Consider the following 12216-nt stretch of genomic DNA (forward strand, 5'->3'; position numbering starts at 1 on the left):
ATTTCGTATAATAATTAAAATATAGTACTAAATTTTGACGAATGGTGACATAGTGTTCTATGATATAAATAAATATTATAAGACATTATTACACAAATTGACTAAGTCCCACAGTAAGCTCAATAAGGCTTGTGTTGAGGGTACTTAGACAACGATATATATAATATATAAATATTTATAAATACATAGAAAACACCCATGACTCAGGAACAAATATCCATGCTCATCACACGAATACATGCCCTTACCAGGATTTGAACCCGGGACCATCAGCTTCGTAGGCAGGGTCACTACCCACTAGGCCAAACCGGTCGTCAAACTATACTTGGTGTCAATCAAACTATAAAATTATACAACAATCTACCTTTTCAACTTCAAAGCTGGTCGCCGTTAGGTACGACGACGAGCGAAGCGAGGAGGAGTGTTAGGTAGAACTGCGACCATATGGGCAGAACCATATGTCTCGGAAATTGTATTTTTGCTTGTTCATTTTCACTAGGCGTTTATATGAAGTTTATCTGAATCCCTTAGGAACCACAGAGGTTCCAACTCACACTGGCCGCTGCTTTGCGGTAAAATGATATATGTCGACAGACGTAAAGTACGGATGTAGGTCAGTTTGACGCTTAGAAAAATTGATTATGTTCCATGCAAATATAATGTTTAAGTTTTTTTTTATTAATTAGTAATTCAGTGTGGTTAAACTTTCAGCAAACTCAATCAAATAAATAAAGTTTATGAACGATTTGCCGTGGTTTGATTGTGAAACCACACCTTCAATATTATGCTGTTGGTTTTCATGAATAAAAAACGTTCTGAGTATAAAATAGTATACAGAGTGAACATTATACTGGTTGCCTGTTATGCAAATACATTACTATGCTACTAAACTATAATTACTTTCGAAATTATGCAATTCGTTTTTATTGTATTTGTTTTTATACCAAATCATAATTTCTGCATATCAAAATTATGCAATTCAAATTATGAAAAATGAAATTTCGCAAATTGTTATTATTAAAAACATTACACACCCACCGCGGGCGTGTACCAGCTCGTGCACAAACAAATATGACATTGAGCCATCAAGGGAGTTTGACAGTTTGTGCTAGTGGGGCCCCCTACGCAGAGTTTTGCGAAATATTCCTTATTAATATCTGAATATTTTGGTGGAAAAACTAAAACTCATTATTTATAATCAAATGTTTTTACACCATTTTATAAACCTGTTTGAATAAATTGAATTTTACAAAATGAGAAATCGACAAGTTTCATGTTATTTGGTTCTTTTTTACGTAAAGCGGTCCAATTTATCATACAAAAAATTAAGCAGAGCAGGGAAATTGGGATGAAGTCCAAATATTCGAAAGAAAATGCTTAATAAAAAGAATAGAACATCATCGGTGCAAACGTTCATTAAAGTTTCAATATTGAGCTCTATGGTCTTATGTTTAGGGTTTATATTAAATCAGTACCGTTTGTAAAATAATGATATTTAAAGGAGCAATATTTCAGCTGAAGTAAATATATAAGTAGGAGTAACGAGGGTTCTAGTGAAATATGCGATTTTATTCGCCCAATTTGATTTGAATTGTGACTTTCTTTTATTCAAAGCTTTTCCTTATTTAAATGTTTCATAACTTCAACCAACTGTAAGTATTTGCCATTTTATGAATCCTTACAAGGAGAGTCATAATTTTTTTATGTTTATTTTTGAATAGGGACACCACAAATATACATAATTATGACTGCATCAAATACACAGATTATTTTACTGATATTAGGGCTGTTCATCTCTTCTACCTAGGTACCTACCTGGAGTTGCGTCCATATTCAAGACCTATATATGCGTATGTGTAACGGGTCCTAGCTCTGTGTTAACCTGTCTTGACAGTAGGACGACCTATCTGGCCTAGTGGGTAGTAACCCTGCCTATGAAGCCGATGGTCCCGGGTTCAAATCCTGGTAAAAAAAATAAAAAAAAAAAAATATATATATATTTTTATTCAGTAGCTTAAAAAACAAATTACAATATCTGCGCTGGTGCCTCTTTTTAAGTGAGAAAACACTTGTGCTAAGAGAGCACCGCTCTTCCACGCGGTTAATTTACAGTAACTTAGATGTAGAAAGTATGTTAAACTATAGAAAAGTAACAGATACCTAACAACATTTTTTCATTTACAAAATTTTTATCAAGACACTATTATGATACAAGAGATGCATTGGGTACTTAATATAAAATAGACGTGTGTGTGTGTGTGTGTGTGTGTGTGTGTATGTGTATGTGTGCGCGTGCGTGCGTGCGTGCGTGTGTGTGTGTGTGTGTGTGTGTGTGTGTGTGTGTGTGTGTGTGTGTGTGTGTGTGCGCGCGCGCGCGCGTGTGTGTGTATGTGTGTGTGTGTGTGCGTGTTTGTTTGGGTCTATATCAATGTTCGCTATACTTATTTTGAATTAAGTTTTCTATGTCGTTGTAGCTTTTAGTTTTTAGCCATTTAGTTAACCTATTCTTACACTCGTATGTAGTGCAGGAATAAATGTCAATGTGTTTGTTGATCCGATTATACAGATTGCAAGATTGTGCCTGTTGCTGTCTTCTGGCAAATGCCGTTTTCACTGTATGGGTTTTAATTACGTTAATATTTTTCCTACGTGTGCATGTATTGTTTGTTTTGTATGTAGTTCGCTTATGTGTTTTTAGAATAAGATTTAGAATGTACAATTTTCTCACAGACAATAAATTGCAGAGTGAATAGAGTTCGTTAGTTGGGAATCTGAACGGCTTTCGGTGCATGACTTTTAGCAATGCTCTTTGAGCTCTCTCAAGCTCAAGAAACTTAGTCTTTGTGGCACCACCCCATACAGAGATACAGTATGTGATGACGGATTGAGCCAGCGATACGTAAACTTGATTAAGCACAGTTTTTGACACTACATGCCTAAGATTTTGGAAAGTCCAGGTCAGTTTGCGGATCCTATTCATTATGTTCTCAGCATGAAGGTGCCACGTGAGACGCTGGTCGATCGTAACTCCAAGGTATTTTGTGTATTCCACTTTGCGAATAGATGGGCAGGAGCAGATGGCTAGTTGGTTGCAGCAATTATGTATCCTGATTGAGAATTCATTTCCTGGTTGTGTACGGTTACAGTTGGAGAAGCAAATAAAGTTTGTTTTGATGGTATTTAGGGTGAGCAAGTGTCTCTGCAGCCAGTAAGCGATTTTGGTGAGGCCAAGTTCTGCAGAGAGGCGAACTTCCTCCCACGTGTCTCCTGAGAATACCACAGCTGTGTCATCTGCATAAGTGAATATAGTTCCAAGAGCATTTATTTGTTTGATGAGCTGGATGAGCACGGATATTTGATCCTAAGTCTTGGGAGTTTATATATATCGTTGTCTAAGTACCCACAATACAAGACTTATTGAGCTTATTGTGGGATTAAGTCAATTTGTGTAATAATGTCCTATACTTAATATTTATTTATTAAATTAAAAATATATCTACTACCTGTAACAATTATTGTAGATTTATTTTTGGTAGAATGCAATAAATTGATAGAAGGATCGAAAACGCCCGGAGAAGCTTCTGGTCCATAAAGGAACTCATGAAGGGCAAATTCCCAATTGCACTGAAGCGCAAGCTCATGGACATGCCCAAACCTGGTCACTAACTGAGGCGCAGCTCAAGGTTTGCCAAAGGGCAATAGAGCGGAATATCCTGGCTGTCCGAAGATTTGACAAGTTGAGGAATACAGAGCTTTGCTCCAAAACCCGACTCGTCGATGTCGGGATGAAGACCGCCAGGCTAAAGTGAGACTGGGCTGGACATGATGCATGCTGGATGATGATGACAGACGGGCCAAAATAGCCAGTAGCTGGCAGCCTCAGAATAGTCGTGGCAGAAGCAGACCGAGGAAGAGCCATCTCTTTCGGGATGACATGGATGTGTTTCAGCAGGATTAGCGGAATCTTGCTCAGCACAGGGAGGATCCGATAGGGAGAGGGGAGGTCATTGCCCAGCATTGTGCCACAAAAATAGGCTAAAAGAAAAAAAAGAACTATTAACCGTAATAAATGCCATATACGAAGGAAAAAATAACAAAGGCCTCCTTAAAAGTAGGCAAGATTAAGAACCGGGCCATTTTACAGGCGTATTCTAATTTTAATTATAGGATATTTATCCATGGGGATTTAATCTGACAGTGTCAGAAATGTCATTTCTTCAACCAAATACGTCACTTTTGATACTGACAGGTCCGATCTATATCTAATCCAGATCTACCAGGCTACTTGACAGTTTTTTGTAAATAATTTCAATTCATCTTGATTTTCCTGAGGATAAAATGTCTATAAAGGACTCATGGCATTTAAGCAACACAAAGGTCAAAATTAAAAGTTAAACTCTGACGCTCGCACTTGACGATTGAAACGCCTCTAACAAAATGATAATGTAATGTGATGTTACATTAGTCTATCCTTAATGTATGGAAGATCAAAAAATTTGCTATTTTGACCATGAAATATTGCGTTTAAGGATACAGTTGTTATACAATTTATTTTTCAATAACATTTAAGCAATCGAATGGTATAATTTTCTTTTTTATATTTGAAAGTTTAAAAAAAAATTGAGTCTGTGAAGCCTTGTATTTTTTTTTATAATCTCAATATTTCTTTGTTAATTCCACTTTTTTTTATAATGAATCGCCCATTTTTTATCCATTTAGCTAAATTTTGTTATAATATTCAACATGTGTCAAGTACCCAATTGCGCCAACCTTGCGTCAATCAGAAGCCATAGAGTTGACTAGACGCCGACGCTCGGGAGACGGTACGGTGGCCCAAACCTATGAAACCTACATCTACAGTGTGTAGTAAACACTAAATTACACAGTGTATGTAGTAAACACTATTGCACGATGTCAACAATCTTGACACACTGTCAATTAGTACCAGTGGCTTATCTCATATAAAACAATTGGCTGCTACTTTTTAGATATAAATATGGAATGCAGCGATATGCCTCAAGGGCACCGGTAACTAAGTGGTTACGTAGATCTACCTGTATTTAGATGAAGCATATTGATTCTGTGTACCATAGTGTCCCTGCCTGCCAGCAAACAGCTACAGCCACGCTATTTGACAACTGTCAAATCGCTAAATGTTAGTACCCTAGAAAGATTCATAATTAGCTAATTTTTATTACCAGTCTGGCCTAGTGGGTAGCCTGCCTGCCTATAAAACCGATGATCCCGGGCTCAAATCCTGGTAAGGGCATTTATTTGTGTGATGAGCACGGATATTTGTTCCTGAGTAATGGGTGTTTTCTATGTATTTAAGTATTTATAAATATTTATATATTATATATACCGTTGTCTAAGTAACCTCAACACAAGCCTTATTGAGCTTACTTAGGAACTTAGTCAATTTGTGTAATAATGTCCTATAATATTTATTTATTTCCTTTACTTATCTTTTTCTCTCAGATTAGGCTTTTTACAATATGTATATAAAAGTAAAATATAAAAACACTTACAAAACAATACAAAAGATGTAAACACATTATAAAAAACGTAACCTAGGGTGCCGCCAGCAGCGGGGCAGGGCCCAAGCTGCCGGTGGTCAGGGCCGAAGAGCCGGACTATCCGCGCCGTGTCCAAGATCACCGCCTTCTGCATCTGACCCTTGATCCAACCAACTAGCGAGAGTCTCTCAAGGTGTTGGTCGAGACTCTTCGCTATGAGACCGTTCGCTGAAACGACTATCGAGACAATGATTTATTTATTTATTATTATATCTCTGATATATATTTCTGCAACCTACGTACTATAAAAGCTAAAAAAATGTCTGATTACTGATTATTATGTCTCAAATTACATATATTTTTATTATATAATAAATAATTATTATATTCAGGTAAGGGAAATAAAATATGAACAGAAAAAAGTCCATCCATATAGTTCGTGATCAGCAGCGCACGCTACAAAAGCAAATCTACTTACAAATGATGTAATCCGCAACATGCTTTGACAAATTTAAGAACTAAATTAAACTAGGCTATACTGCCCCGAATCGTAGCCGGCCTAAACGTCCCCATGACAATGTCATAAAAACATATATCAGAATAGGAATAGAATAGAATAGAAAAGAATAGAATAGAATAGAATAGAATAGAATAGAATAGAATAGAATAGAATAGAATAGAATAGAATATAATAGAATAGAATAGAATAGAATAGAATAGAATAGAATTTGTTTTATTCATAAACACACAAACAGTAATAGACAGACATAAAAGAGAACATAGTGACAGTAAAGTGTCACGAAATGGCCTCATCTCAGCATGTTGCTGGCGACTTCCAGCGCTGATCTTCCGATGAGACCATCGAGTGCGAAATAATCACGGAAGGTAACAGAAAAAAGGAAAGAAACATAAAATAAACATGAGTAGGGTACTACGTATGAATCCTGCAAGGGCATTAGGTACAATTTAAAATTCCTCTCACCAGTATGATGAATTTGGGTCTATTAATGTTTTCATTTTAGTTCCCGATATGCGCTGTCATCGCTTTTATTTTTCACATCATGCATTCCAACATATAAAATATTAAAAAATAAAGCATATAGTTTGCATATTCATTTGACATACGCATCTCAAATGAGTAAAATGTGCATTCAAATGAGCTGTCGTAAAAGTAGACGCCCACTTTTACGATTGCGCTGAAATTAAAAATAGTTATAGAATAAAATTGTGTGCTAAAAGAGTAAAAATATTGTTGTGGTATGTAAACGGCACCAATTATGGGACATTTAAGAAAAAATTTGAAGTATTTTTGATATTTTTCCGACATCTGTAAAATTTCTACCGCTTTATGTGTTAAAAGTTGAATGTCCTATTTGTCTTTCATGTTTTTTATGTATTTAATTGTAATAGTTGGTTTCAATATTATTAAGAAATTAAAATTATGTTTTTTGCTCCAGTCATGGGATGTATAGCGCTTTAATTTTCAAACTAACAAATTTCAATGAAAATTAAACTTTAGTAGCTCTAACGCTCTTATTTGCGGTAAAATGTTGCCAACATTTAAAAACTGTTGGACAATACTTATTTTACAGGATTTATCTATACCGTCCCATTACTGGTGCCAGTCCCATCATAGGGGTGTTTACTACATACAGTTATTCGGGATGCAAATAAGTAGAGTTATATCAAGGAGGTACAATAGATGGGAATAGATACGGGTCACCAACGTATCCTCTATAATACTTATTAAGAGCACCCATGTGTGACTTCGAGTCTTCGTATGATGAGAGTTTATTACTATTTTTACAAAGTATATAAAAAAATAATAAAACTATTATTTTTATTTTTCGTTTCTTATTGCCCCGATATTACAAAACAAAATCTGAAAAGAGTTAAAACACAATTTCTATATAAAAAGTCTAGTGATCTACGAGATGAAAACCGGAATGTCAAAAACACAAAGGAACTGTTTTTCCATAGGTTTCAAGTCAGAATTAAATATATTTTTAATTGCATTTATTTTCATGTATAATTGAACCTTTTTTATGGCTTTAAGCTATGTACGGTCTCAATATGAACCCTACGAGGGTAAAGCAACATTAAATAATATATGAATAATTTATTTATTCGTATGGCATTATGATTATGAGTCGTTCTACAGTTTTATTTTTACAGATTTATATCTAGGTTCTTTACCCATTGGGCTGCGTACTCACTAAACGCTATAAGTCCAGAGGGTCACCAGGGTACATTCGGTTCGGGCACTCGTTAATAATATTATATATGAATAATGTAACTAGTTAAATACCTTATACCTTTTTATATATAACTATTAAAGTCTCTAACGGTTTGCTATAAATGGGATTTCGGGGGCGAAAAATCGATCTAGCTAGGTCTTATCTCCGAGAGAACTGAGTTTTTAAGTTTTCCAAGCAAAGCTTGGTCTCCCAGGTACTTGATAATAATAGTAATTATAGCGACTAAACTGGATATCTGTCTCTCACTTAATAATTCTTGAACACACAAGGTACGCTTTGCAAATTAGGTAAATGTTGTTTAAGTTGTGTTTCAAATCTATGAGAGCAAGATCCCAAAGGCCTACCGCGAACCACGTTCGACATGTTGGCTCACTGTCACACTTACGTATGAATATACAAGTGCGAAAGAGAGGCAACACGTCGAACGTGGTTCGCGGTAGGCCCTCAGAGCCGCCAGACCTTTCTTATTTTCTCATGAATAAAATGTATAACTTCACGTGGGTCTGGGGTATGGTTGGGCCCTCCAATTGGTCTGACTACAAAATGGTTCCCTGAGCATCATATATAAAAATCAAGAGTGAGAAGAAAAGTAAAGTTACAATATCATTTTGATAGCTTTAAAGCGTCTGATAAGAATGGTCTGGCAATCTTGATTATAAATTTTTAACAATATTTTCTAAAAAATAAAAAGTTAAAAAAAATAAGTATTATTTTTACCAACATTTAGCACCTTGTACCGGACAAATGGCCGTCGGGCCAATATAGAAAGTTTGCAGACATTAAAAGTACATACTAACACTATGTTGTTCTTTATATCCTGCTACCCTAAGGTTGTCTGGAAGAGATCGCTTACAGCGATAAGACCGCCTGTTGCTACCTTTCTTTACATTGTAAATCTGTTTTTAAATTTGTTTTCTTTGTGGTGCAATAAAGGATATTTACTTACTTACTATATTATCCCATACATCTCATTCGTGAGAAAATAAGTAAGGTCTGGGGCCTCTGAGATCTTGGACTATGATGTTGGTTTCTATTGCGGTATCTACAGGAGATCATCTACAGCTAACGCATATTGATTTTGTATGGACTCCTATCAGTTTATCATCGAGAGTTTGGCGTAATGAACAAATACCTACACACTACAGATAAACCACTTAATATGACGATAGCGTGCCGCCTATAAAACATTACATGGTTAATATTCGTTGGTTTCGTGGAATACTACTGGAATTGGTTAGGATAAGAAAATTAAAGCATGCGCTTGAACGTAAATTGAGCTCTCCGGATATTGAGTGGAAGGTCGTTCTGCAGGCGTATCGCCTGAACAGTGAAAGAGTCGGTCAGAAAACCAGAACGATGAGGGGACGGTCGCTGGCAGTGGGGTTTCATTCGATACCCAAGGAAGGGAGGTGTAAGAGGTCTCTTCACTATCACTGCTGTGGAGACTGTGTCCATTCGCGCCCCATCTTGTGGGGCGGTGATTCGCCGTCTTTATGGGGACGACAGTGCGATTTGTAGGGCTAAGATGGTCGGCTCTTTGTCATTTGTCAGCGTGCCTGTCACGTTCTAACAAGTTATTAAGTGATATCGGCTCGATTAGAAGAATTATTAAGACACGTTTATAAGAGTAAAGCTCTTTAAAAGATCAATAACTAAAGGAAATGTCAAAATTGACGTTTATTTCGATTCCGCTGCGATCCCAATCAGATCTATCTACGATATTTCTAACGTCAAAGTGACATTGGTTGCCGGAATCGAGCCGCTTCTGTCTATAATACGATACACAAACGATACATAAAGGAGAACTTATCGTTATCGTATTTCATTCTTCGAATCGGGCCGTATGTTTCGGAGTGGTTCGGAAGACTTCGGAGGAACAATATAGTCTACAGGTCCAGTGAACAAAATAAGTGATATATATCACCGCGAGCAAAAGATATGAATCAATCTTTTCAACTCAGTGCAGCGTTTTGCGCATCTCTAGTATGCATAGCCATAGTTTCGCAAGCTTCCATTTCGAATTTCCATTTAGTAAATTTGGTTTGAAGCACTTAAGTTGATAACAGAGACAAGAGTACTGGAGATAAAAGTACCATCAGAAAAATACATCAACTTTAGTGCTCTAAAACAGGATGTATCTCAAAAGTAATTACTTTTTAATTAATTGCTTTTTCCTGTTTTCAAGGAGAATGGACAGTTTTAAGAAATTGGGGTTTATGCGTGCATTTACTTTTATTATTTACTCAGATGCTTCGTTTCATTGGTGAATTAAGTTTATATACCTCGCCTCGAGTTCCATATGGTCGGATGTGGAAATAGTCAACTTTTCAGGAGATCTAAAACAAAATTGGCACTTTTGTTTGTCATTATTTCAAGAACTATGTGGTTTATAAATACTATTTTTGGATAAGTGATATTGTTTTAGTACTTTTAATATTTTTATTTAAAAAGGTGGTATATATGGTAAATTTATTAGATTAGACTGTTTGTTTTCTGCCAATTGAACGGTAAAAGAATTGCATAAAGTCGTGTTTTGACTTATACTCAACACGTTGAATGTTTAGGCATAAGGTCTAAAATTCAGATCCGACACGTAGTATTGTTACTAAAATTATAGGCAAAATGTCGTTATCTGTTGATACACACGGTGATAATGACATTTGTAAACACCTCACAAAGTGTCAACATTTTCAGATGCATAAATAAATTAAATCGTGATATTCGACCTTATGCACTTTCTGTAACTCAGAAATTAAAAAAGATACATACACTAGAGGCAGTTTGTTAGAAAGATAATTCACTTGTTTTTATCATTATGTTAAAATGTAATTTTGGTCGGATGTTCATATCCGACGTTATAGAATTCATGTCGAGATATATAAGTATAGCATGCATATATAATTTATATATCTACTTACTGAATAATAATTTTCCCATATGACAAGGTGCCGAAAATGCTAGTAGCACTCGCTAATTTGGTTATGCGTTGAGCGAGGAAGCTTCCAGATCAGATATATGTCACTGCTTTACTTACTTAGACTTATATTTAAAAGAAAACATATGCCTGGTTATTAAATATTATATTTAGAACACTCTAAATATTAAATAAAATGAAACTTAATATCTTTAAACTTCAAATACGACGTATTCTAATGCACACATAAATGTCGAAAACTACACAGCTCCAAAAATCTACCTGGGTGCGTAGACAAGTGCCAATCGTTTACGCTCCGTAGCGAACGAAGCGCAACTGTTTTGTCGCACTACTATTGGAAGAGTGATAGAGAGGGATAACTAGAAACTCATTGCTCATGTAATACATACACAATAGTAATAAAATATGTCCCTATCCTCAGTTGTTGATCCCATAAGTGTCTGTTGTTCTTGTTTATAATTTTAACATGTTCCCTTTGTTTACAGCTGATCGTGTACCCTACAAGACAAGGCCTCCAGACCATGGGCGTCCTCATCATCATGTTCTGCATTTGGGTCATCGCCTTCTTCCTCGCATCACCCCTCTACATGTTCAGAAACCTCAAGACCCACAACATAGGCCTCATTGGCATGGACTCCTTAAGCTTCTGCATCGAAGACTGGCCCATCGCCAACGGACGGGCCATGTACTCGCTTTTTAGTCTCATATTCCAATATCTTCTCCCAGTTCTAGTCGTAGTTATAGCTCATATTCAAATTCATAGAAGACTTAGAGGACGAAGACGATCGACAAGAAAAACTCCAACTATCCTGATAGCTATTGCTGTTACCTACGTCATAAGCTGGCTGCCGTTGAATGTTTTCAACTTGGTAGCGGATTTCTCGAAAGAACCTATATTGGGAGAGGATCAAATGATAATAACGTACGCTATCTGTCATATTATTGGAATGTCGAGTGCCGTGTCTAATCCACTGCTATACGGATGGCTGAATGATAATTTTAGAAAGGAGTTTGAGGAAATTCTTTGCTGCTGTCGGAAGAAAGGTCAGAAGAAGGATCAAAGAGGAAAGAGGAAGATAGATACAGAGTTGACGGCGTTAGCTCAGCTTGAGCAGACGGTCACGACCAACACGAAGACGTCTCACTGCTCTCAAATTTTCTGACTAAAAAGTTGCTGCAAATAGCATGAGCATAGCAGCATTGAAATGCAAAGCATTTAAAATGCTTGTCAATTTGAACTCTTCTAGCTAAGGTGTATAAAGTTCCTTTCTATGTTATGTTGTGTTAAGTGAAATTGTAATCTATGTGAATAATTGTAATTTGTACATATGTAAATGTTATTGTTTGTACTTTACGTTTTTCTGAGCCCAAAACGTAGATTACTTACAATGTCGTGTTAAGGTTTTATAATGAAATTAAATATTATTATGAGGATGTTTTGTTTTTTCTTTTGTCCTTTATTTTTGCATGATGTTCACAGGAGAAAAGTTTTTTTAAATAATATAAT

General features: G+C 35.9%; 1 protein-coding gene across 1 annotated transcript in view; it reads left to right on the top strand.

Moving 5' to 3' along the window:
- Nucleotides 1-12143, top strand: part of LOC133529675 (neuropeptide F receptor) — a 114533-nt gene extending 102390 nt beyond the window's left edge. Inside the window, exon 4 of the mRNA XM_061867446.1 lies at nucleotides 11195-12143. Within this exon, the coding sequence (XP_061723430.1) occupies nucleotides 11195-11872 (678 nt within the window). The 3' untranslated portion in view covers nucleotides 11873-12143. The remainder of the gene's footprint in view (nucleotides 1-11194) is intronic.
- Nucleotides 12144-12216: the final 73 nt, after the last annotated feature.

Source organism: Cydia pomonella, chromosome 21, assembly GCF_033807575.1.
Source record: "Cydia pomonella isolate Wapato2018A chromosome 21, ilCydPomo1, whole genome shotgun sequence".
Lineage (NCBI taxonomy): Eukaryota > Metazoa > Arthropoda > Insecta > Lepidoptera > Tortricidae > Cydia > Cydia pomonella.